At 40.7% G+C, this 27,901-nt stretch overlaps 2 protein-coding genes across 4 annotated transcripts in view; both read right to left on the bottom strand.

Moving 5' to 3' along the window:
- EDEM3 (ER degradation enhancing alpha-mannosidase like protein 3) overlaps nucleotides 1–17,541 on the bottom strand; it is a 48,301-nt gene extending 30,760 nt beyond the window's left edge. The window contains exons 1-5 of one of the 2 annotated variants that reach the window (XM_038413302.2): nucleotides 17,069–17,531; nucleotides 11,258–11,303; nucleotides 4,474–4,574; nucleotides 3,052–3,091; nucleotides 279–391 (exon numbers count right to left, since the gene is read on the bottom strand). In XM_038413302.2, the coding sequence (XP_038269230.1) occupies nucleotides 279–391; nucleotides 3,052–3,091; nucleotides 4,474–4,574; nucleotides 11,258–11,303; nucleotides 17,069–17,226 (458 nt within the window). In that variant the 5' untranslated portion in view covers nucleotides 17,227–17,531. Of the gene's footprint in view, nucleotides 1–278; nucleotides 392–3,051; nucleotides 3,092–4,473; nucleotides 4,575–11,257; nucleotides 11,304–17,068 lie in introns of both variants that reach the window. The other variant, XM_043491148.1, reaches the window with a different exon arrangement.
- A 4,139-nt stretch (nucleotides 17,542–21,680) lies between these two features.
- The window catches only part of NIBAN1 (niban apoptosis regulator 1), a 116,833-nt gene continuing 110,612 nt past the window's right edge, over nucleotides 21,681–27,901 (bottom strand). For both annotated transcript variants that reach the window (XM_038414119.2, XM_043491147.1), the window contains exons 13-14: nucleotides 26,637–26,748; nucleotides 21,681–25,748 (exon numbers count right to left, since the gene is read on the bottom strand). In XM_038414119.2, coding sequence (XP_038270047.1) covers nucleotides 24,433–25,748; nucleotides 26,637–26,748 — 1,428 coding nt within the window. In that variant the 3' untranslated portion in view covers nucleotides 21,681–24,432. The remainder of the gene's footprint in view (nucleotides 25,749–26,636; nucleotides 26,749–27,901) is intronic.

Consider the following 27,901-nt stretch of genomic DNA (forward strand, 5'->3'; position numbering starts at 1 on the left):
TACATTAGGCAAATGAGCTTTGACACACAGGTTGTTAGCCACTGCTATCCTAGCACTTTTTTCAAACGGTATTGAAAATAGCTCTCCTGCCCGTGTGGACAGCCAACTGAATTAGACATCTATTATATCAGTTCCTTCCTACAACAGAAGTTGAATTCTGTTGATCCAGTGGAACCACCATTCTCAACATCAGCTGAGGTAGAAGTAAATGTTTGACAGATGATAAGCTTGAGATCACATCTTAAGTGCACTGAAAATGAAGAAAGCTAGTTACTTACCCAAGGACTCTTATGTTAGTTTCAAAAACTGATACAACTATGTCATTATCTAAATTAACATCTTTTATTACATTTTTCACAGCATCTTCAAACTCTTTGGTTTTATTTAACACCTGGAAAACAAAAATAACTTTAGTCGTTTTAGGTTCTGACGCTGTAAAATTGATCTACTTCAGAAAGTGCTAGTTCAATCAAGACATTCAAGTTCGATATAAAGTTCAACGTGTTAAAACCAGGAAATAGTCAAGATAGCTCAAACTGCTTTTCTGCCTGATCATATCATATTCCGATACATTATGTCAATAGGTATCAGTGTTAGTCTGGTTTGCTATAGTGATGTACATGAATGACAAAGTAGTTTTCAACAGGGAATAATTCACTGAAAATGTATGATGATTACCCACTTTAGTTCCTTTTTTTCACTATAGTGCATTGTAATCAGTGTTTTCTACCACCTGCACCCATATATTCTATTCCTTGAAATCTGGAACTGAACTCCACAGTTCAAGCTCATCCCTGCTTTAAGGTCTGAAAATAGGGCTGTCAAGCAATTTAAAAAATTAATCATGATTAATAGTTTTTAATTGTGTGATTAATTTCACTGTTAAACAATAACAGAATGCCATTTATTTAAATATTTTTGGATGTTTTCTACATTTTCAAATATATAGATTTCAATTACAACATAGAATACAAAGTGTACAGTGCTCATTTTATTTTTGATTATAAGTATTTGCACTGTAAAAAAAATTTTTCAATTCACGTAGTACCAGTACTGTACATTTTGCCAAAGAAACATATGAACAGCCATACTGGGTCAGACCAAAGGTCTTTTTTTCCTGCAGAACTAGTGCTGCAGAGCTGCTGGTGGCCACTAGGGGCCACTGGACCCCGCAGAGCCCAGCTTGCAAATAGAAGACACAGCTGGAGGGAGGGGTTGGAGATGGAGAGTTCCCCACAGCTGCTGTTCCTGGCATGCCTGAAGGAAGGAGGCGGTGTGCAGGAAACTCCATACAAGCCTGGGATGCAGCAACAGATTGTTTCTCCCTCTGGATCCCTGGGCTTTACATGGTTGGCCTCTAAGGTGGGAAGGGGGTACAGGGCTCTGGGCCGGGGGGCTCTCCCGCAGCTGGGTTCTGTGAAGAGGGAGCGCAGATGTCTGGGCTAGGGCAGCCCTTGCAGCTGGGCTCTGTGGTTGCAGGTGCCTGGACAGGCAGGTGCCCCAAAGCTGAGCTCTGGGAGGAGGGCATGGGTGTCTAGGTCAGGAGGTGCCTGCAGCTGGACTCTGGGGGAGAGGGGATGCAGATGTCTGGGCTGGGGGCACCCCACGGCTGGGTTCTGGGGCAAAAGGGTGCAGGTGTCTGGGCTGGGGGGGGGAACCTGTGGCTGGGCTCTGAGCGGGTGGGGGGAGGGGCAGAGAAACAGAAACTGGGTTTTTTACTCCTGAGGGAATCTCTTATCATCTGTATTGTTACAGCCAGAGTTGCTAATAGGTATTTTGAAATTAATTACCAAAATAATTGAAACTGGCATAATTATATTGTGTTATTTTTACAAATAAAATCATCAGAATTTTGCAGAATTGTGCGTAGAATTGTTAATTTTTTGGTGCAGAACTTCCCCAAGAGTAAAAGCCTCAGAAGTCAACAAATTAATTTGGGCCTGGTCTACACTAGAAAGTTAACTCAATATAACTACGTCACTCAGGGGTGTGAAATATCCAGTTAAACTGACCTAACCCTCCGAGTAAACAGCACCTCGCAGGAAGGCGGAGTACCTATACCAGGAGCGGACAAACTACTGCCCTGGGGCCTCATCTGGCCTTCGAGACATTTTAATCTGGCCCTTGAACTCAGGTCGGGGAGTGGGGTCGGGGGCTTGCCCTGCTCCGTGCAACTCCTGGAAGCAGCGGCATGTCTCCCCTCCAGCTCCTATGCACAGGGGCAGCCAGGGGGCTCTACACACTGCCCTCACCCCAAGCAATGGGGCAGCGTGCACCTCCTGGCCACTCCTCCACATAGGAGCAGGAGGACAGACATGCTACTGGTTCTGGGAGCTGCTTAAAAGTAAGCGTCGCCTGGAGCCTGCACTCCTGACCCCCTTGCATGTCCCAACCCCTTGCCCCAGCCCTGATCCCCTCGGTCCCAGCCTCGAGCACCCTCCAGCACCCCTAATCCCACACAAGAGCCCACACTCCCAGCAAGAGCCCTAACCCCCTCCTGCATCCCAATCCCCAATTTTGTGATCATTCACGTCTCGAAGGCCATACAATTTCCATACCAAGATGTGGCCCTTGGGCCAAGAATTTTGCCCACCCCGACCTACACTGATAGTAGAACCCTTTCCGTTGGTGCAAGTAGTGTCCACAGTGAAAGGCTACAGCGGTGCAGCTGTGCTGCTGCAGCATTTTAAGTGTAGAAAAGCCCTTTACGCTTGCTTCCCTTGCTAATGTATATTACTGTTATAAGTTAAAAAAAAGAAAACTAACAGCAATGCAATGGGCATTCATTTGGATGAACTACAAGGCCAAGGTACTGTTTTAGTGTTAAAAAAAAAATAATAATTCCAAACATCACTGTCTATTGTGTCCATTGTTTACAGGTCTTTACAACAGAATGTAGCTGTCTTTTTGATGGAATAAGAGACAACTCAGTTTCCTTACTTAACACTTCACATTTATTTCAAAAAGAACAGAATTCTAACCTGGAAATCTGACTAGAGGTAGATAAACAGTTATTCACCAATGAAACATTGCAAAACAGATCAAACCTACCACAAGAGTGTCCAAGGTATCAATCAGTGTCAATGAAAACCTATGAAATAAAATTTAAACCAGATATATAATTAAAATTCGGTATGTTTTTGGTAGATATTATGTTATGTTATTTTTAACCCAAAAATTTTAGAAATAATGTGACACAATCATCACAGATTGCCAGTTGATTAAAAATATGCTAGTTTTAAGTGATGGATATTTAACAGGAAGGTGTAAATACTGACAACAATTAAACCTATTCTTCTTTGAATAGACATTTGCAACTCCTACTGACTGGAATTGGAGCTACAGAATAGTTTACACTTATGATGGTTGGAGTCATTTTGACTTCTTGTTTTTAGTTACCTTTGAAAACTCTGTCATTTAAAATGTGGCTTATTAAACTAGCACAGTGGCCAATAGTCTATTGCTCTGAAGAGCTGATAATGAACCCAGCCACACACATTTCAGCCACTGAATTTACTGGTGGCCTTAAGTGTGCACTGATGTATCGATGATTTCTCTAAGAAAAAAATTGAACTCCAATCCCATTTGATGAGGTCAATTCCTTTTTTCTTGATAAAGGTAACTACATATCAGTTAACCTCATTGGAGTAGAGGAAAAAGTGGCTATAGAAATTACTAAACTATGTTTTGTTCCCACTATTTATAATATGACACAATTCTGCAGTTTTTTGCATCTAGATCACGGGTGGGCAAACTTTTTGGCCGGATGGCAACATCTGGGTGGGGAAATTGCATGCAGGGCCATGAATGTAGGGCTGGGGCAGGGGAATGGGATGCGGGAGGGACTGTGGTATGCAGGAAGGGGTTCAGGGCAAGGGGTTGGGCTGCAGGAAGGGTGCAGGGGATGCAGGGCAGGGGTTCAGGGTGCAGGCTCCGACCCGGTGCCGCTTATCTTGGGTGGCTCCGGGGTGGCAGTGGCGTGCGAGGCTAAGGCAGGCTCCCTGAATACCCTGGCACCGCACCACTCCCGGAAGCGGCAGGCACCACGTCCCTGCAGCCCTTGGAGGTGGGGTCGGGGGGCAGAGGGCTCGGCGCACTGCCCTTGCCTGCAGGTACCTCCCCCAAAGCTCCCATTGGCAGTGGTTCCCCATTCCCAGCCAAAGGGAGCTGCTGGGGGGTAGTGCCTGCAGGCGAGGGCAGCGCATGTAGCCCTCTGCCTCCCCCCTCCCCCAGGGACATGGCTCCGGCTGCTTCAGGGAACCTGCCTTAGCCCTGCGGCACCATGGGGCTGGCAATCCCGCAGGCCAGATCCAAAGCCGTGACAGGCCGGATCCGGTCCAGGGGCCGTAGTTTGCCCACCCCGATCTAGAAAACCAAACAAGGGTTCTGAGTGTGCATCAACTGAAGTATTAGCAGCAAAATGTGTTAAGATTTGCATGTTCATATAAGATAATCACTGCTTCAAATACTAACTTTCCCAAGGCATCGTCTACATCCCCACGACTAGGTTCCTGACCCCGAACCCGTCCACGGCAAGTTAAAGGCATGAGTTCATCAGCTGGGTAGGCATGATCCTGTAAGAACAAAACCAGAAGGTAAAGAGAGTACAGTACAGTTTAATTAAATCATTGCAACCTGTTGAAAGGAAGCAGAATTGTAGTAAACTTATGAAAATCTATGCATCACCTAGAACAGTCTGGGTGGAAAACTTGCTCATTTTACGAAAATGTGAAAATTAGCTCCATTTTACAGAAAGGAGACAAGGAAGTTCAAAGGTTAGGGATAACATTTTAAAAAGCACGTAAGTGACTTAGGAGCCTAAGCCTCACTGGGAAAAAAAAAAAAAAAAATCAAAGAGATAGAGGCTCCTAAGCCACTTTTGAAAACTGGACCTAGATACTTTGAAAATTTTACCCTACATGATTTGTCCAAGGTCACAGAATCAGTGAAAATGAGAAAAGAACTCAGTCAGAACATAAAACAATAAAATACAACCAAATGACTATGCAACACAAAGGAAAATATTAACAAGTTTGGAGTAGTTTTTGAAAATGATGGCTATTTCAGGGGTGGGGAGAGGGATTACTTTCCATTGCTTTAGCAAAACAGTTTTACTCTAACACTACTTAGCACCCTTCTATCACTCAGAAATATCAACAACATCATTATAGCCCAAATCAGATATGCTGAATAAAATACTTATTTACGGTTCCACTGAAGTCAATGCAAATTTTGTAGCTGACTTCAGTGAGAGCAGAATCAAGTCTTAGGGCCCTAGTTCAGAGTTTTGGTAACTTCCAAAATAAAAGGTTCTAAAATCGGAGAGTCAGAAACTGACATAAGAGTGATACCAGAGATTAGTGAAATATTTTGGTGTAAGACTTGATTTTTAAGTTTCTTTTTAAAATAGCTTTTCAAAATTCTATTTGCTCCTGGCTTTTTTGACAAGCACATAAAGTGCTAGTTTTTTAGCATAAGAATGGCCAAACTGGGTCAGACCAAAGGTCCATCCAGCCCAGTATCCTATCTACCAACAGTGGCCAATGCCAGGTGCCCCAGAGGGAGTGAACCTAACTGGTAATGATCTAGTGATCTCTCTCCTGCCATCCATCTCCACGCTCTGACAAACAGAGGCTAGGAACACCATTCCTTACCCATCCTGGCTAATAGCCATTAATGGACTTAACCTCAATGAATTTATCCAGTTCTCTCTTAAACCCTGTTATAGTTCTAGCCTTCACAACCTCCCCAGGCAAGTTTCAGAGTAGCAGCCATGTTAGTCTGTATTCGCAAAAAGAAAAGGAGTACTTGTGGCACCTTAGAGACTAACAAATTTATTTGAGCATAAGCTTTCGTGAGCTACAGCTCACTCATCTTTTGATGCATCCGATGAAGTGAGCTGTAGCTCACGAAAGCTTATGCTCAAATAAATGTTAGCCTCTAAGGTGCCACAAGTACTCCTTTTCTTTTTTCCTCAGGCAAGGAGTTCCATAGGTTGCGCTGAGTGAAGAAGAACTTCCTTTATTTGTTTTAAACCTGCTTACCCATTAATTTAATTTGGTGGCCCCTAGTTCTTATATTATGGGAACAAGTAAATATTCACCTTATTCACTTTCTCCACACCACTCATGATTTTATAGACCTCAATCATATCCCCCCTTAGTCTCCTCTTTTCCAAGCTGAAAAGTCCTAGCCTCTTTAATCTCTCCTCATATGGGACCCTTTCCAAACATCTAATCATTTTAGTTGCCCTTTTCTGAATCTTTTCCAATGCCAGTATATCTTTGAGATGAAGGGATCACATCTGTACGCAGTATTCAAGATGTGGGCGTACCATGGATTTATATAAGGGCAATAAGATATTCTCCATCTTATTCTCTATCTCTTTTTTAATGATTCCTAACATCCCATTTGCTTTTTTGACTGCCGCTGCACATTGCGTGGACGTCTTCAGAGAACTATCCACGATGACTCCAAGATCTTTCTCCTGATTGATTGTAGCTAAATTAGCCCTCATCATATTGTACATATAGTTGGGGTTATTTTTTTCCCCAATGTGCATTACGTTATATTTATCCACATTAAATTTCATTTGCCATTTTGTTGCCCAATCACTTAGTTTTGGGAGATCTTTTTGAAGCTCTTCACAGTCTGCTTTGGTCTTAACTAACTTGAGCAGTTTAGTATCATCTGCAAACTTTGCCACCTCACTGTTTACCCCTTTCTCCAGATCATTTATGAATAAGTTGAATAGGATTGGTCTGAGGACTGACCCTTGGGGACCACCACTAGTTACCCCTCTCCATTCTGAAAATTTACCATTTATTTCTACCCTTTGTTCCCTGTCTTTTAACCAGTTCTCAATCCATGACAGGATCTTCCTTCTTATCCCATGACAACTTAATTTACATAAGAACCTTTGGTGTGGGACCTTGCCAAAAGCTTTCTGGAAATCTAAGTACAATATGTCTACTGGATCCCCGTTGTCCACATGTTTGTTGACCCCTTCAAAGAACTCTAACAGATTAGAAAGACATGATCTCCCTTTGCAGAAACCATGTTGGCTTTTGAGCAACAATTTATATTCTTCTGTGTGTCTGACAATTTTAATCTTTACTATTCTTTTTTCTTAGTTATCAATATAGGAATGGGCAGGCAAGTAAGTTTTGTACTTGGGCTAGTAAATTCAAAAGCTTTTCACCAAACAGTTTTATTTTTAAACCACTACCAGAATGACACATGTAAAGAAATAAAAACATACATAAAAATTCTTATTTTAATTATGAACAGTGACCCAGGTTTTTTGGCAAGTTATGATAATCACCAATAGAATTAGAAAAATAAAGCTTTATAAAGTCAAAAAAATACTTAAAATACATGTTGTGCAAGGTGTTGACTTCCTATAAGATGTGTAGTATGAGGGAACAATTAGTGATGGAACATGTCTACCTCAGTTCCCTGGTTGCTGTATTATACTATCTAATTTTAATTTTAAAGTAGAAATTAATGAGCAGCATAATAAAAGCAAAATTGCAGCAAATGAATGTGTGAAGTGGAACACATTCAATATCATTTATGAGTATGTGCTGTGACAGATTAGTCTGACTGTTTATCCAGACACATGGGATAGGGAAGAAAAAGTATGGGTTGTTTTTCAATTGATGGCCTATTGTTCTTTGAAAACTCTGGTCTTATCACCACCTTCTATTCTTCCTGAGTTAAGCTACCAGAGCCAGGTCTCATTCTGAATATAGTACACCTTACAGTTATCCTGAAAAAGTGATAAATGAACTGTGAAGTAGAAGAAAATTCAAAATTAAGAGCTCAAAAGCTAAAATTGTAGAGAAAGCCAATAATCAGGTAATTCTGATAAAGCTACCTTCAAGACAGACAGAAAAGGGAACATTACTCATTAAAACAAAAGTAATAGTCTACATCCTGAAGAGCAGGAAACACTGAAAAATGAGGGAATACAGGTTAGTTATCTAGATCTATTTAGAGATGGGTTAAGGCTATGGGGGCAAATGCTGTCCTGAGTTATACCCCCTTCCAATTCAGTTGAGATCAGTAGATAAAGAGGAGATGTATCAAGGGCAAAATTAGGCACACAGACTACATAGGTTTAAACATCTATGTCTTAAATTTATAAAAGTGTGTCCTGATTGACAAATAGGGCTGTTTGGTCTATGTCAGGATTGTAAATTAAGAACAGCATTGATACATTCCACTTGTGAAAAATGCACACGGCTGCCAGTGCTGTATGATTAGGACTACTGACCCAAGGGACTAACACAACTGGCTTTTCATGTATCCTTTGTGTAAGTGTGAAGAAATGCTCCTAGCTATTAGACTTGTCTGTGAGGGAATAAAAAGCTACTCTCTGCCCTCCCAATTGACATATGAAAAAAGTATAAAAAAAAAAAAAGATATCCCCCTGCACGCAAACATGAAATGTGAGCCTAATCCACTCAAGTCCAAAAACATTAATAGAAATAAAAGGAGTACTTGTGGCACCTTAGAGACTAACAAATTTATTTGAGCATAAGCTTTCGTGAGCTACAGCTCACTCATCTTTTGATGCATCCGATGAAGTGAGCTGTAGCTCACGAAAGCTTATGTTCAAATAAATTTGTTAGTCTCTAAGGTGCCACAAGTACTCCTTTTCTTTTTGAGAATACAGACTAACACGGCTGCTACTCTGAAACCTGTCATTAATAGAAATAGTAAATCAATTTTCAGCCCCTGTCTCAAAAACTGCTGTTTTAAAAAAAAGTAAAATAAAAATTAATTTTCTTGCTATCAAGGTCAAGGTTGAAACTCCAGTCTTTACTTCACGTTAAACAAACACAGAACGAGACTTGTTTGTTTAATGCTCTAGCATACGTGGAAAGTAAATATCCTTTTGACATTCATGCTTCCAGGATATCTGAAGTCATGCTTCCTCTTAACCCAACGTTTTCTTGCCACAAATGTAGAGAAGTTATCTATTAGCTTCAAATTTATAGTAATGCAAAGTAAAGCACAAATATCTCAGCTGACTGAAGAGGTTTGTCTAACATTAGGCAAGATAGGTTATCTAATTAAAAGCAATAAAGAGAAAGGAAGGTGGATTGAAAGCCAGACATTTTTATGTAGTCAGGTTTCAAGTATTTAACTAGAAATTATTCGCAAAAAGAAAAGGCATACTTGTGGCACCTTAGAGACTAACAAATTTATTTGAGCATAAGCTTTCGTGAGCTACAGCTCACTTCATCAGAAAGCTTATGCTCAAATAAATTTGTTAGTCTCTAAGGTACCACAAGTACATCTTTTCTTTTTGTGAATACAGACGAACACGGCTGCTACTCTGAAACCTAGCAATTATTTCTATCCAAAGAAGCCAGTTGCTAGTCACACTGTTAGGCAATATAGAGAAGAGTCAGAATGTCAACCAAAAACAACTACTTGAAGTTTTGTTTTATTTTTCAAAAATCAAACAACAATTCTGTAATACTTCATAGCCTGCATACCTGAACATGTTTAATAAAAAACAGTCCTCACAATAGCTTCTCTTCTGTGCTTTAATACTTTTGGCATTTATAAATGGCAAAGAATCTCATTCACTATATACATTATCTATTTACGTCTCATTAACTTTTAACCTCTTTGTAAGTTAAAGGGTTATAGCATAATATTGAGCCATGCAGTCAACATACTCTCAAGGGACAGTGGTTTTCCATGTGTGAGCAGGTGCAACTTATGAAAGAAAGGTCTATATTGTAATAAGAACACTTATATATCCAGCAGAGAAAATACAAAGATGAAAACAATTAAAATGTTTTTGTTAAAAGTACATACTTTACTAGACTACGGTATCGTAAGAATAATTGGTATTTCAGACCATGTCTACACAACCACTTTTGTCAGTATAACTTATGTTGTTCAGGGGTGTAGAAAAAACCTTAGATTGCCTTAGATTTTCAGATGTATAGTTTAACAGGGGTCACCTGTTTCCCCTAAAATGTTTCCCATTTCAGTGTATTGATAGTATTATATTCTTCTTATCAAGAACTGTATTTTAAATGTAGAGATTCTACTGTTGAAATAAAAATAATTTATTCTGGAACAAAACCAAACGAATAAATTAGGATATAACAAGACTGACTAAACAACAAAACAGTTTCATGTCCTACATGTGAAGACAACTAAAAGAGACTTAAAATTGTTGTAATTCAGTGTTGTCAAAACACACATATATCATGTAAACAGTAGCAAATATGGACCACTTAATTACATTACAATTGCCTATTTAGCACCAGGTTATGCAATGTGGGTCTGATGCTACAGGATTGGGGTTTTTTTATTTAATTTATTTTTAAGTGAAATGGAATTTTTGAGAGCAAAGAAGCTGCAAAATCTACAGCAAATATAACATTCCAAGCAAATATGAGGTTACATAATTAATGTTAGGCCACAAAGTGTAATCAAAGTTATCTGAAGGAACATATAAACATTTTTATATAATATTCACCAGCACAACCAATACATTATTAACAATTAATGTGTTCACTAGAATTTGATAACTACAGACAGGTATCTTTTCAAGTGTTCTTGGTCTGTAGGTATTTTGCAACATTTTTGTTCTGAGGTCTCATGCTACCAAATAAGTCAAGGGAACACTGATTTAGTAGGAAACGTATAAGAGGAGACAACATAAATTAAGACTAGCAAGCAGGTTTACATAGTAAGGTCCTGACTCTGCAGTGAGAGAGACGCAGGTTTACCTGTAGAGAGCCCCATTACCTTTTAGCTTTATAGGCCACCTGTAAGGATTCAACTGGGAAATCAGATATTAAGACTGTATTGCAACATCTGCTTCCCTTTAAAATATTTTAAATTCTGTAACTTAGCACTTTTCATTGTCAATTACCTTTACAAACAAACACTTAAATTGTTAGAGACTACTGCATTTCAGATCGGGGGGGGGGGGGGGGGGGGGGAAATCAAGCATAGGTTAAGTAACCTGTCAGGAATTCCTAACTACTGTTCCTGTGATCAGACATTACTCTCCCCCTATATTCATATTTCTCATATGCAATCAGACATTTCAAAACAAAATAATATAAGCTGCACATACGAACTTCAACTTCAGTTTTCCCCCCAACAGAGTTTCAGCAAGTTTTTTGAAACTGCCAGGTCGATAACAAAACTGCTGACAAATGCAACACAAACTTTAATTTATGTGTAAGCATAATGAAGAAATTGGTATTTTACTTACCATGTAATTGCTATAAGCATGATCAAACATTTCTAACACTTGATTCCTAAGCAAAGGAACAGGAAAAAATGTGTTGGATTAATGATCAGTTTCATATTTCCTCTTCTAATTGTCAAACTTTAACACAATAGAAGTACTGTAGTTTAATAACTGGAGATTAATATCAGATGCCCATAAAAAAACATAAAAAGAAAAGGAGTACTTGTGGCACCTTAGAGACTAACAAATTTGAGCATAAGCTTTCGTGAGCTACAGCTCACTTCATTGGACGCATTCAGTGGAAAATACAGTGAGGAGATTTATATACGCACAGAGAGAACATGAAACAATGGGTTTTATCATACACACTGTAAGGAGAGTGATCACTTAAGATGAGCTATTACCAGCAGGAGGGGGGTGGGGAGAAGGAGGAAAACCTTTTGTGGTGATAATCATGGTGGGCCATTTCCATAAGTTAACAAGAACGTCTGAAGAACAGTAGGTGGTGGGGTGGGGGGGGGGGGAGAAATAACACGGGGAAATAGTTTTACTTTGTGTAATGACCCATCCACTCCCAGTCTCTATTCAAGCCTAAGTTAATTGTATCCAGTTTGCAAATTAATTCCAATTCAGCAGTCTCTCGCTGGAGTCTGTTTTTGAAGTTTTTTTGTTGAAGAATAGCCACGCTCAGGTCTGTAATCGAGTGACCGGAGAGACTGAGGTGTTCTCCGACTGGTTTTTGAATGTTATAATGCTTGACGTCTGATTTGTGTCCATTTATTCTTTTACGTAGAGACTGTTCAGTTTGACCAATGTACATGGCAGAGGGGCATTGCTGGTATATGATGGCATATATCACATTGGTAGATGCGCAGGTGAGCCTCTGATTGCGTGGCTGATGTGATTAGGCCCTATGATGGTGTCCTCTGAATAGATATGTGGACAGAGTTGGCATTGGGCTTTGTTGCAAGGATAGGTTCCTGGGTTAGTGGTTCTGTTGTGTGGTTGCTGGTGAATATTTGCTTCAGGTTGGGGGGACTGCCTGTAAGCAAGGACTGGCCTGTCTCCCAAGATCTGTGAGAGTGATGGGTCGTCCTTTAGGATAGGTTGTAGATCCTTGATGATGCGTTGGAGAGGTTTTAGTTGGGGGCTGAAGGTGATGGCTAGTGGCGTTCTGTTATTTTCTTTGTTGGGCCTGTCCTGTAGTAGGGGACTTCTGGGTACTCTTCTGGCTCTGTCAATCTGTTTCTTCACTTCAGCAGGTGGGTATTGTAGTTGTAAGAATGCATGATAGAGATCTTGTAGGCATTTGTCTGTCTGAGGGGTTGGAGCAAATGTGGTTATATCGTAGAGCTTGGCTGTAGACAATGGATCGTGTGGTGTGGTCTGGATGAAAGCTAGAGGCATGTAGGTAGGAATAGCGGTCAGTAGTTTTCCGGTCTAGGATGGTGTTTATGTGACCATCGCTTATGAGCACCGTAGTGTCCAGGAAGTGGATCTCTTGTGTGGACTGGTCCAAGCTGAGGTTGATGGTGGGATGGAAATTGTTGAAATCATGGTGGAATTCCTCAAGGGCTTCTTTTCCATGGGTCCAGATGATGAAGATGTCATCAACGTAGCGCAAGTAAAAACTACAATCCATCGGTGATCTTCCTAAAAACACCATCCTAGCCACTATGGATGTAGAAGCCCTCTACACCAACATTCCACACAAAGATGGACTACAAGCTATCAGGAACAGTATCCCCAACAACGTCACAGCTAACCTGGTGGCTGAACTTTGTGACTTTGTCCTCACTCATAACTATTTCACATTTGGGGACAATGTATACCTTCAAATCAGTGGCACTGCTATGGGGTACCCGCATGGCCCCACAGTATGCCAACATTTTTACGGCTGACTTAGAACAACGCTTCCTCAGCTCTCATCCCCTAATGCCCATACTCTACTTGCGCTACATTGATGACATCTTCATCATCTGGACCCATGGAAAAGAAGCCCTTGAGGAATCAGCCTGGACCAGTCCACACAAGAGATGTCCACACTCCCTGGACACTACGGTGCTAATAAGCAATGGTCACATAACCACCACCCTATACCGGAAACCTACTGACCGCTATTCCTACCTACATGAATAAAGAACAAATGGACACAAATCAGACGTCAAGAATTATAACATTCAAAAACCAGAACACTTCAGTCTCTCCGGTCACTCGATTACAGACCTGAGAGTGGCTATCCTTCAACAAAAAAACTTCAAAAACAGACTCCAGCGAGAGACTGCTGAATTGGAATTAATTTGCAAACTGGATACAATTAACTTAGGCTTGAATAGAGACTGGGAGTGGATGGGTCATTACACAAAGTAAAACTATTTCCCCATGTTATTTCTCCCCCCCACCTCACCTCCCACTGTTCCTCAGACGTTCTTGTTAACTTATTGAAATGGCCCACCTTGATCATCACCACAAAAGGTTTTCCTCCTCCTCCCCCCCTTCCTGCTGGTAATAGCTCATCTTAAGTGATCACTCTCCTTACAGTGTGTATGATAAAGCCCATTGTTTCATGTTCTCTCTGTGCATATATAAATCTCCTCACTGTATTTTCCACTGAATGCATCCGATGAAGTGAGCTGTAGCTCATGAAAGCCTATGCTCAAATAAATTTGTTAGTCTCTAAGGTGCCACAAGTACTCCTTTTCTTTTTAAAGCGAATATAGACTAACACGGCTGCTACTCTGAAACCTATAAAAAACCACATTCACTTCATCTCTGGAACTTTGTTTTACTTCATCAGCTTCATTTGGGCAACCAGTGGCAAGATATTTATGGCCTGTTTGGACATCATGAAATAGAGGGAAATGAAACACCATCTAAAGCTAGTCCCAAAAGTAGCAGGTGGTGTACAAACTGATCCCCAATACGTCAGTCCTGTAACACTACTGCTATTCCAATACTGGGGCTTCTTCTGAATAAAACTTGTTCATGTCCCTAAATTTATTGTGCAATTATTTGTTTCCAGGAGCATTCCACTTGCAAAGAGAAAAGAACTTCCAATCATAAAATCCTATTTTCCAGTGCAGTATATTTTCATTTTTTAAATCACAATTATTATACTGAAAAGACTAAATAGGCTACTAGATACTTTGCTAGACACTAAAAACCATGGTGTTAGGCTATGTCTACAATATGCAGATTTTAGCAACATGGCTATGCCGCTACAGCCGTGCCGCTAAAAGGCACGCAGTGTAGCCGCTGTTTGTCAGCGGGAGAGAACTCTCTTGCCGATAAAACACTGTTCACACCAGTGCTTTTCCTCGGTAAAACTTCTGACGTTCAGGGAATTTTTTTTTTGTTTTTTTGTTTTTTTTAAAAACACCCCCAATGACAAAAGTTTTGCTCACTAAGTGCCAGCGTAGACATACTCCCAGTATAGACAAAGCAATGATAAAGACAATGGATTTATGGCTTATCACGACAATCTGTACGCCACTAACCCCCCTTTTTGTCCTATGATCACAGAGGTGTAAACAGGCCACTTCACCTTGAATGGTCCCTTAGAATATGTGCTAACTACTTATGATAATCGGTTTGGTGAAATCCTGATTTTCTTTCACAGATCTGAAGAAGAGCTGCGTTGCTGGAAACCCTTGACTCTCTCACCAATAGAAGCACCACCTTGTCTATCTAAGAACTAGTCAGGAGGCACACTCCTCACTCAGCAAAACCCCAGTACATAGTTCTGTGTTCCTTCTGCAACAGTTGGTAACATCAACACCCAAAGCTATTTTACGATTTAGTGGAATCATAAATTACCAGGTTCCATATTTTCCCTGAATTACAATCTTGGTAAGTAAAGAAAAAATGGTTTCAATATTATTTATGAATGTATATATTTGTAATGTCTAAATAGTGGTCATGATCAGAAATGTCACTATATCCAATGGCACTCAATCTCTCAATAGCTGCTTCTTGTCTTAGCAAAGACTATTTTACTAACAAAAGATAGCATTACTAATAGTAAGGAAAAACCTAATACAGAGCAAGTTGGATTCTATTCTGACTCGGGCATCAACAATGTTCACAAACATCTATTACTGTTGCAGCTGATGTAAGAGGCAAGAAGAACTCAGCTAGATTTTCAAACACCCAACAGTGTTTACTGGCCTGGCAGTTAAAAATTTTTTAACTCATCTAAACGTTTTATTATGAAAGTAGGGAAAAGAATAAACATGAACCCCAATGATGCATTTTTCAGTCATTTCACCAATTATAACTATTTGATGGCCTCAATTCTGCAATTTAGCTGTGCAGGTGAAATCCTAGGCCCACACAGAGCCCTATCCACTTCAATGTGACGGTGTGGTCTCCCCATGCAGATCCTGATGCAAGATCAGAGTCTAAGCCTATAAACATTGTCCAATAATGATTTAGCACATTAAAAGGTTATAACTTTTTTTTTCCTCCTTGAAGTGAACTGTATTCCCAGACCATTATCCAAGGGATCTCTGTAGAAGGTACGTTCTTACCATATATATATATATATTATATATATTACTACCTACTAGCATAGGTGCTCCAACCCAGACCCCTCAGTAAATAAGCACCTCTGAAAGGAAGGTGGCTTCTTTCCATCTCTGCAGCATTGCAAAAGCTGAACAAATACCTGAAGCAGTCCACATTTCTACCTGTACTGGTAGATCCTAGATCACTAATACACCTATATCAGGTGGCACACAGAGAACATAAGTTAAGCAAGGCACCTAAAAATGTGAACAGGCCAGGTGTCTAAACCACTTGGGTAGCCATGTGAGGAGCACATAGCTGAGGTATTTTTCAAGTCTTTGTGATGTACTCAAAGTGCTTTGACATCTTTGAATGAAAGAGCCAATGAGTGCACATATTATAATTAAATAATGCTTTTTATCTAATGATCAAATGACTGTATAATGAAACTTCTTAATGAAGCCTCAGAACACCCCTGTGAAATATTACTATCTTCATTTTACAGAGGATGACACTGAGCATGAAGGAGGTAATGAAACTGTCAAGGTGACACAGGAAGCATGTGGCAATAATGATCAGAATGCAGAACTGCCTTCTAAAAAATCCTACTCTATGTATAGATTACATACCTCATCACTGTTGGTGTACTCTTTATCCTTTACATACAAGAATAGTTTTTTAAATAATTAGCTTTATACACACACGCAAATTGGGCTCCCTAAACAATTTACTTTATTGCTCACAGTGACTGGGCCAGGATGATCTCAACTCTTATTAATATGAAAGATGCTATCTCTTATCACCTGAAACCTTGACTTGTTCCAGAAACACCGTCATAATTAGACCAAAATGCCGAACAGCTACTGAGTATGCTTTTAAAGGACATCTCTGAGGGGCTAGGCACTACTCTCACCCAGACTGGGAACGTCACACAGGTCGCCGGCTGACGGTGCTGGGGGATCAGCCCCACAGGGCCGAGATCCATACGTGGTCTGAGTGGGGTTCAGCCACGCCCCAGGGGGAGCCGGGGGCATCGCCAGGCGCTATGGGGGAGTGCTCCCCACGCTCAGCGGGGAGCAGCCACAGGGTCCGCACCCTTTCCACGGGGCCAGAGGCTGAGCCCCTGCCGACGGAGCTGACAGTGCGGGAGCTGTCGCCAGGGCAGCCCCAGTGGCCAGCCCCCCTGGGAAAAGGGAAGCCAGAGGGGACGATGGCCACTTCCACCCGCCCCACGCGGCAGCGACGCCTGGAGCCGGTCCGGGTGAGCGCTTGCCAGCTGGGCTCAACCCACCCGCCTTCAGGCCCCCGCCGCGTCTCCCCGCTTACCCGAGCCGGCGCTTTTCCTCCCTGCTCATGGCTCCGGCGCCCGGGGCGGCTGCCAGCACCGAGGAAGCGGAGAGCAGGCCCAGGGCCAACAGCTTCCATCTCCCCCAGCGGGCTGCGGGGTCCCCGCTCCCCCCCTCAGCACCAGCAGCTCCGCTCATGGCAGCAGCTGCCCGCCGCCCCGCTAGGCCCGGCTCAGCCCCATGCTCGCTGCTCGCCCCTCTCCCCGGCGGCGGCGGCGGCTGCCCCTGCCCCTGCCCCTGCCCCTGCCCCTGCCGCTCTCAGCGCCGCCGACGTGAACACGGAAAGGACCAGACCTTCGCTTTCCTGTGGCGTAGCCAAGGAAACAATCTCCTTCCGCGGCTTCCGGGTTCAGCCCATCACGTGGCGCCGCTGTGGCCCAATCGGAGTCGAGGGTCCGTTTGTGCCACGTGATTCTGGTGAACGACTTTAGTGGAGTGAGACGTGGACAAAAGAAGGAGTCAGCTCCCGGCAAGGGAGATGGCGCGCGGGGACTGCAAGTTCCAGCATGCAACACTCCACCCCGAGCTGGTCGCTGAACTCTGGAGGGAGCACTGCCTTCTGGGAGCTGTAGTCTAGATGAGTCTGAGCCGCATGGCTCCTCTGGGAGCATTGCGTACTGGGACCAGTAGTTTGTGAGTTGCCCTGAAAGGGCGTTTCGTAAAGCACCTTACTTATAGACAGTGAGGGTGGTTGCAGTCCTACTAGCCTGGGACCTCTTCTTTCGGGCTTCACTCATTCTGCTGCCTGTAACAAGTCACGGTGGGGTAAATGTCTCGTTTCTCAGCATTCACCCCACACGGGAGCACTTACTGCCTAAGGGAAGGGGGTTTCCCAGCTATCACAATTTTGGCAGCAGGCTCATGCTATTTTTTTAAAAGCCCCAGGTGCTGGACTCCGGTGGTTATGTGAGAACCAGAGCTTTCATTTTAAACAAAAAAGTTTGCAGCATTCACCCCCAGAAGCTTGAAATCAGCATCTGCATGTAGCTCCAAAAGCTCAGAAATTAAAAGGCAAATAAAGACTTCCCCCCCTCCCACTAGCCCTAAACAAATAAATATATGATTTTTGAGGCCTGACTTTTTTAACCTTGAGACTGGCCTTATTGGGAGATGATTTTGCCATGAATAGAACAGTGAAGAGCGTCTTATACAGTTGTCCTATAGTTGCTTGAAGTGTGTGTGGACACTGTGCCCAGCATTAGCACTGAATATGACTGTAAGCAAATCACTTCATTGCTCTATGCTTCAAATTCTAGGGTGACCACCTTTGATAAATGGAAATAAGGGAAAATCACATGAAAAATAAGGACAATGCTTTATTTTAAGGGATGTTTTAGGGAAACTTCTCCCCTAGCATATCATGTATTTCTCTCTCAAGTGTACATTTCTACTGCCCTGAAGTATACAATGGAATCATAAACTTCAATTTAATGTTTAAAATGATACTTATGCTCCATTTTGATACATTTCAATACATTTTAAATCAATTTATAAAACTCTTTACATGTACAATTGATATTAACTTAATTTGAAGCACGGCCTTAAAAAAAATGTAGGAGATTTCTGCAATCCAATTCTGTTTACACACTGCTTCATTTGAGGTAGGACTGAACATATAAATTCCACCAGTTTTAAGAAACTGGGAGGAAGAGGAGCTGGATACTATGTTTCAAAGCTCTACCTCTTCACTGTACCTTCGTTGCAATAAAGCATGCTGGTACCCATATATAGCAAGCATTTTCGGTTTACTTAGCCATTGAACCTTTACCTTTCCAGAAATTTTCTAAATTCTTCTTAGCATTTCTATACTTGTGTTACAAGTGCATATAAAAATAGTTTTTAAAAGTGCAAAAACAGAGGCCTGGGTGGGAAAATGTATGAATATCTAATATGTTTAACAGGCAAAGTCTCAAATAAGAAACCACATCCTTGATTTTCATTTTAGATGTGCAATTCAGTGCAGTTTTAGAACACAAAAGGAGAATCTTTTGTTAAAAGGACTGGGTTTTCTCAGGTTGATTTCTAGATTTAACCTTGTTTTGAGTGAACAGTTACATTCTTTAAGTACGGCTCTGCAAAGCCTTCCCTTACTCATACGACAAATCAATGAAATAAGAGATGGTCCTTTGAAATAAGGGAGATATGGTCATCCTAAGCCACTCAGACTTTTATGACAACAGAGATAAAACCCAGATGCTCCCATTACCAAAGCATAGACCACTGCCACTGTAGCTCAGGGCAGGGGTTGATATAAGGAGAAGCTAGAGGCAAAGATATCTCCCCTCTCTCCAGCTTGGTGAAGTAGTGCTCCCTCCACCATCTTGGTTGGTGTTAAGAACCGTTGCAGTCTACATTAACCACTAGCTGAAGAGGAATCTCTTTTTTGGTGTTAACAGTATAGGGCCCATGACACCAAATTAAGCACTTCTGATTGTATCCATTAGAGGAATGGAGCCAACAAACACTAGCCAGCTAGTCTTCTACAGTAATCTACAGCACTATTATAATTGTAATGTTACGTCAATTAGATGCATTATAGTGCTGGAGGGCCATAGCTGCCTCTTTTCTTTTGACTGAGAGTTGATTTTGACAAGGGTATTTCTCACCTTGCAGGCTATATTAAAATAAACCTAGAAATCTCTTTTAAGGGGGGAAGAAGGTGTTGAACAGAACAGCATCACAATACTATAATGCCGAGAACCTGCCCCAGAGGACAATACCAAAAATTGGCAGCCTTATGGTTCCCGGCAAATTACAGTACAGCCCTCAATTGGGCAAAATCTGAAACAAAGTATAGCTGATTTACTTGGGCTACTTTCATTGCTCAGGCATTTGGCGAGCATTGTATATACACACATTTACTATACATTTTTTGCTCTGTGGGTAGGGTCAACTCTCCCATACCAGGGGAACAGGAGGTGGCCATGGGTGGCAAGCTGTTGAGTGTGTATGTGGCATTACACATTAAATCTGGGGCATGAGGTAAGTATGGCTGCTTTAACAAAGTTAAGAGTTAACAAAGTTATATTGAAGAACAGTATCAAGACAAAGAAGAGTTTAGTTTTTCCTTTACATTTCAACTGATGTTGGATTTGCCAGCCAGGAGAGACAGAGAAAGGTGATGGCACAAGTGAACATCTGGTCAGTTCATCTTGAAATAGTGCAGAAATCTCATCTTTAAAATAAAAATTAGAATCCCTAAGATGGCAATGTGTGCAATTATTACACTTGCTTAGAATGCAAAAAGGAAGTGTTCCATAAAACATTTAAATATATTCTATTTAAATAAATTCTGACTATGTTGCACATGCTGTATGGCTGTATTGTAGTGACATGCATGAGTGGAAGATTATCTTCTTTAGGAACTCTTCTAGTTTTGTTGCTTCTTACATCCTTCCTGTAGAAATGTTGGAGCACAGGGCAGAAACCAGTCTCTTTCGTTCCTTTCTGTCATTGGGGCAGGGATAGCTCAGTGGTTTGGGCATTGGCCTGCTAACCTGAGGGTTGTGAGTTTAATCCTTGAGGGGGCCATTTAAGAATCTGGGACAAAAATTGGGGATTGGTCCTGCTTTGAGCAGCGGGTTGGGCTAGATGGCCTCCTGAGGTCCCCTCCACCCCTCATATTCTATGATTTACTGCTGCTTCCATTTTGCTCTATTGACTCTTCTGCCCTCCCTCCTCATTTTCTCATGGGTGTCCTCATTTCCTCACACTAGTTGGTTTCCACTTTACAAGTTCATGTGGGATTCTGTGTGATGGCATCAGAAGTACCAGTTGCTGCTTATTCCCTACCCAAATTCCCACTCCCTCCATGTTGGTGACATCCTGGCTTGTCTATTATTTGTATTACTGTAGCACCTTGATGCTCTCGTCATAGATCAGGACCCTATTGGATTAGGCACTGTACAAACACAAAAACTATGGAAGTACTTATAATGGCACCTGATTTGTGACTTTAAATGAAAAGCTCCAGATACTTCAAATGTCCCAAATAGCAAAAAATAGGGGAAGGAACTGAAAATATGACTTATAGTCTGAATTGTTTCTAACTAAAATGTTTTAATTTAAAAAAAATTGTCAAACAAAAATATTTTTCTATGGGACATTAGCTTTTTGCATTTAACGGTGGATTTAAAAATAATCATTTGAATGGCTGTAAACAGCCTGGAGAAGAAAGGCTGTCTCTCAGCACTGATATTGGTCCCAGCTTTTCTGCTGTAATTTAAACAGTAAAGCCACAGTGCTACAGTGGACATTTTTCTCTCTAATGCCCACCAGTGTCCAGAGTTCATGTACATGGATAGCCTGGGTTTATGACAAGTGGAAGTGAATTCAGAATTTCAGCACTTTAAGAAACTGTTTTTTAAGCCTAACAGTTAACAGACAATACCTCTTCTAGAGACAGCATCACATATCACCACCCAGGAGCATCAGAGTTCAGATCTACAGCTGGCAATAATTTGAGATTGTTCTCCTGTGATCCCTCTGATAAAAATATGGACCAGCATGAATGAGATCTGAAGTAAACTGCATCTGGTATTTCTCAGAAGTATCAAATTCACTTAAAAAAACCCACCTCTGACATCCAGCAATGAAAAGGATGACCATATTTTATTTAGTTTAAGCACTTTACAAAGTTATAAGCAAGTTATAATGTGTTTCTTGTTTTGTCTACTCAAGGTGGGTAGCCAAGTGAAATATAACAACAACACGTAATTCATATATAGCTCTTTCTCTTCAATGAACTTTAGAACTCTTAACCAATTAATTCTTACACCCCCCAACTTAAGAGGTAAAGGAATTAGTCTTATTGTCCGTACTTTGAGAAAATTCAATAGGGATAATGTTGCTGGAAATGCTAAGAAAATTGAAAAAAAAAATTATGATTCATCAATAAACTATTTCTATTGATCAAAGGTCCAAAGCAACCTCCCAATGATGGAAGTACCAGGGGACAGATTCTTGACACCATAGACTGCTTTGTGCTGCTCCATTCAGAATTAAGCAAATACATTTAACGTCCCAAGACTATGTTGAGGTGGGGTATGCAACTATTTATCCTTGCTCTTAGTACATAGGAAACCAAAAAAAATGTAAATAAAAACACAGAACAAACTACTGATATGAATAACTTGAATTCAAAACTGTAGAACAAAAGATAATATAATATACGAGAGGAGTCTCAGTTCTTCCCTACTCTTACCAAAAAAAAACCACACTAAACATTTGTAGTCAACACTGAATTACCAAATATGTACAGAGAAGTACTGCCCCAAATCTAAACCTGTAATGTGAATGATTAAATATTACTTTGGAGGAGAGCATTTATGTTAAATTCTCTTTTGTTCTGTACTTATAGAAAGTACATCAAAAGACTTTCATTTCTAAATAGCTTTAGTTGTAAAATGAGGTCCTGTATGTAGGAGATAATTGTTACTATCCTGCTATTCTTCTATCACACAGAATTCCATACTGGAAATATGTCCTTCCACCAAAGAAATGGTTACAAGAGACATGCACTGGTTAATTGTCAAGCACAGTTGAAATCACTCCTTCATGTTCAGTACCAATTTTAAAAAATCAGGAATGATCCATAAGACAGTTAGTTGGCAACTGGTGGTGTGAGACTTTAGTATGAACATTTCTGCATCAAATAAATATTCATGACCAGTCCCACAAAAAAAATCTTGTATTTGACTTTATTCCTATAATTATGATATGAATACACCTTGTAGTAGCATTTATTTCACAACAGAAACCTTCCACTTGATCAAGTTAACCAATATCATGGCATTTCCAAACAAATGTTTGTCTGTTCAGATAGTGTCACTTCCCTGTTAGTACTGTATAACAGTTTGACTGTCTCATGTTATGGACCTTAAAAATTTCCTACAGTTAAACGCCAACAAGACTGAGGTTATGCTGTCAGATCTTTACTATCTCTTGAAAAGGACATTACTTTCCAGTATTATCCTTTATGGGTCCAATTCTGCAACTCTTACTCACACTAAATTGTACTTATTCCCTGGGCCAAACTTTTAAGGTATCTCAAACCCACCTCTAAAATTGCAGATACAATTTTAATGCTCAACTTACTAAAACTCTATTTTTCACTTCTAAGATTTTCTGTGGCCAAAAACGCCAATCTGTGTATGCAAATTACACATCAATGCAGCTTATATGTGGACCACAATTTGGTATGGTGGTATTATCTTGGACATGAAAAATCATTGCCGATTTTTGAAGCTGCTTTTGAAAATATGACCAGTTTGTCTGCCAAAACCTAAGCACAACAGGCTATTCCTTAGCTACTTTCCCTTCCATTGCATCAAGAAATTGGAGAGTAAATGGTATGATTATGGTATATGGGACATTTCATACTTCATTCTGATTTCCTATGCTTTTGAAATTTGGTGACACAGCCTTATGCATGTGGCAGGACTGCAGTACAGAACTTTGGATTGTGGGTGACTGTACTGTATACTAGGGAGTGCAGTAGGTAGGTGCTGCATAATGGTGATAGCTGGGTTTATTGTAAATATTCTCATTAGATCCAAAAAAAAAGAAAAAAAAAGAAAAAATAACTCTAAAGTGCTCTGAAAGGCTGTGTAACCCAGAAGTCAGAGTGGGATTGAGAAACCTGCTCCCAGTGTTTTCCCAGTTTAAATTTAGAAAGAAAAAAAAAATCAGAACATTGTCTTAATCTCTGTCAAAACTTTAAAATACTTAAGTAATCAGTCAGCTTGCAAACTTCAAAGTTTACATGCAATTTGGCTGCTGAACAACCTATTTGTTTCCTGTTTAACTACTTGAGAGATTTAAATGTTTTCCTTCTAACACACTGAATGCATATCCTAAATGAATTTATTTAATAACATTTTGATTGACTAACTTCAGCTAAGACCTGTTGTTATATTGCCAATCCCAACCATTCAAAAAACATGAGTCAGGCCCTCCCAAAAAACATAAGGTCGTCTTAAAATTTGTGAGATTTTAAAAAAAAAAAAAAATTTTTTTTTTGGTTCTTTTTATTTGCCTTGAGGTGTTCAGGCATTTGGGGGGGTCATGCTTTTAAGCTTTTTTCCACAATAAGGCCAGAAATTTACTACTATTTTTTTTTAATGAAAGCTGAGATTCTCAGGTAATAACCTGATTCCAGCAACTGGGCCTGTAACAAAACCCTCCAAGTACTGGAAAACTTGTGATAAAACTGAAATAGTTGACAACACTGCAATTAGGCCCATTCCTGTAGCCTTTGCTCATGAAGTCAGGAATATTCACAAGAGGACTGCTGGAGTGAGTAATGGCTGTAGGATTAGGCTGTATATTTGTGAAGAACGCTTTTTACTCTTCAGAGTTTTGCTCTGCACAACTCTCCTCAATGTTTTCTTGTGTGACAGTTTCACTTCCTACTGAGCTTGTGTTTTCAGCACTTAAAGAAGGTGCACCTGCTGGCTGACACTCATCACTTGCAGTAACAGTAAAGCTTTCAGATTTAATATCCACTGTAACCTCTGCCATGCTAAGCTCATCTTCCTCTAGCACTAGTGAAACCTCAAAATCATCAGTTGTTTCTATTCTTAAGTTTTCAATACTCAAAATGGGTACTTGAGTTGCATCAGGACTTTCAGCAGAACACCCAGGAAACCTCTCAGCCTCTGTTTCCATTGGGACAGCATGAATGTGACCTTCACCTGCTTCCTCCAGATCAGATCGTCTGTCTTCAACTATGCTTTCGGTGTGTGCATCTGGTTGCGATTTGTCATAAAGACCTTTGCAGCTTTCCAGACCAGAATACCAGACACTTTGGTTGGTCTCCATTTCTGCCTTTGACTCTTGAGACACATCCAGTTTTTCAGAGACCTCCAAACATTCTGCTTGAGTCACATGGTTGCCTGCCTCTGAAATGATCATTAAATTCATATCACCTGTACCCAAACTGGATGGAGGTGGCTGCTCCACCTTGAGCTCAGAATGTTCTAATTCTTTATTCACTATCTGGTCTGTTTGACCGGTTTCTGCATTAGTTTTGCTGTTTTCATCACTCTCTTCCCCATGTTCTTGCCACTTCAAAATTTCACATTCATTTACCACTTCCTTTTTGTTCTCAGATGGAGCAACTGCTGGTAATTCAACTGTCACCATCAGCAAGCTTCTGATCTCATTCAGAGTATTAGCGACTGTCAGACTTCTCTCCTCTTCTTGTACCTTATTTTCTTTTTGAGTGTTCCCTCCAAACTCTGTCTCCACCACATTTTCATTCTGCGAAGTTATCATTTCCTCCACATCCACATTTTCTTCCTTAGGAGTAAAAGGATGAGACTCCAGTTTGTCAGTGATGTTTGTAATGATCACCTTTCCACTATTAATTGCAGGACTGCTAGACACATTGACATAAACTGCTTCTTCATTATCTGATGGCTTTCTAGCATCATACCACTTCTCCTGGGTCATTTTTTCTGACACAACAAGCAGCTCATTACTTTGAGTTTCAGTATCTGATGTTTCTGTTAAAGTGGTGGACGGTTTCTTAACAGGACTGGCTTGTGCTGATCCTGAAGGGGTCTTCAAGTCAGTTAAACTGGACACACTTTCATAAGGCAAGTTTACATTGTCCTCAAAAAGGTTGTGTTTCTTCAGAATGGCAGCTTCTTTTATTACTAAGTGGACAAAAAGATCAAACAAAACTGAAAAAACTGACATTTTAAGAACACTCAAAATAAAAATACTCCTTTACTATGTTTCTAATATCATGGATTATTAGCAAGACTTAGTTTTAATTATCTGTGCTTTTTTCATTTCACTCAGCTTGGACAGTGGAACGTTAATAAGTTACACTTCCCATTTCTCATGCACTAACAGACTGCTACTGTGTTTGGGTTCACAACACTATAGGAGGAGGTTTAAATCTAGAACTAAAGTAGTATTTTAATTGAATATCAAACATTTCTATTCATTTTTTTAAAATTGCAAAACCTAAATTTTGGGCCAGAAGCCCAACCAGAAAACCATTTAGAACTTGTGAAATACAGCAACTTCCCTATTATCACCTATACATACTGAGAACTTTTTCATTCTCCGATGCCCACACAGATAGATCTTTGGAGACCGCTCTTCTTAGTACTGGTGACCTATTGGCAATTATATTTTGGCAACATATTTCATTCTGAGAAATTCAGTCTGAATGTCATTAGATATAATCAATTATTTGAAAGTTCAAGGCTTTGAGAGTGGCTTTGCTTCTTGGACCAGTGGAACCAAGGTATACTGGAGGTGACATGATTTGCATTAGAAAGAGGCTTGAACCACACTATGGATCTGAATATCCCAAGTTTTGGGGAAGTTCAGATCTGAATCCAAACTTCATGGCTTGCCCCATCTCTTTAGTGGGGTGAATCAAAACTCTTAGACTCTTAACACTTCCAACCTCTGCGAAAATTGGGACCTGGATCTGAATAAGGCAGCTCTGATCTATCACTAGCTCTGAGATAAGACCTCACAGACCCACATTCTAAACATTATTACTATCACCTCAGAAGCATTCCTACCTTTTAGGGTTTCATCAAGCAATGTCTGAAATAAAATCTCTTCATAAACATTCTCTACTTGTATCACTCTGGTGTAATCAGCAAAGATGTACTGTTCATATTTCTGCAACTCCTGTGCAGAGACACAAAGAAGGAATAAAAGTATAAAAATGTGGCTGTCTGGGGTCCAAGGATTCAATCAGCCCAGAAAAGACCCCTGCCAGCTCCCATGTAAGAGATCTTGTCATAATGACAGCTCTCCAGGTCTAAATGAGCTGCATATGTTCAGTATTTTTCACATTTACCAGTACTTTTTATATTGCATCACCTTAAGCTCTCAAAATAAATAATTCTTATATTCTAAATAATGCAGCAGGTGAGGAAGTGACTGAGTTTATGCCTGTCCTCTGAGGCAAATTCATCCTCATCAGGGTGCTGGGATACTCCAGAATTTGTTCCTGGGATATAGCACCTATAGCTTAGTGGTTCATATACAGCCCAGCTAGGTAGCAACTGAGTCATTACTAAGATTAAGATTTTTTCACGGTTATTTTTAGTAAAAGTTATGGACAGGTCATGGGCAAACAAACAAAAATATTCACAGAGGCCCGTGACCTGTCCCTGACTTTTACTAAAAATAACTGACAAAATGGGGCTGAGCCCCATCCCTGCTGCAGAAAGGGAGAGGTTACAGCACCTGCCGCCGCATTGGCTGGGAGTTTTGCAGTTCCCCTGGCATCAGAGATAGCTGGGAACCTATGGCAGCTTGGAACTCTGGGGTCCCCCATGGCTGCTGGCAGCTGCGGGGGCACCCGCCGCCCATGGCAGCTCAGAGCTCCAGGGCCCCCCACCAGCTGTGACAGCTCCAGCATTAAACAGAGATCACCTATTAGGATCAAGTAGGCATATGCCACACAGACATCTGGTGATTGCCAAAGTACAGGACAGGGTAGGCTTTCATAGCCTTGTGTTGTCTTTTGTATTTTTAGTAATAAATAAAGTATATAAGCAGTTCAGTAGGGACCTATAAGCAGTGTAATTGGCACAGTTCTGTGGAATGGGGCTCACAAGGCACCTGTTGTGAGACGCAGAGCTGTATTCTGTTGTGACTAACTGCAGTAGAGCGAATGAGGTGATGGTGCTTGACATAGCCAGTGGTATTGGAAGCTACATGGATTCATGTACTACCTGTTCCCCCCACCCCGCCCTTTAGTATCCTAGAAACTACTGTAACTCGTTGTAAACTACAACCTCTTTAAAAATATCTCTACCTGTATATCGCACTT

The sequence above is a fragment of the Dermochelys coriacea genome, chromosome 8, assembly GCF_009764565.3.
Source record: "Dermochelys coriacea isolate rDerCor1 chromosome 8, rDerCor1.pri.v4, whole genome shotgun sequence".
Classification (NCBI taxonomy): Eukaryota; Metazoa; Chordata; order Testudines; family Dermochelyidae; genus Dermochelys; species Dermochelys coriacea.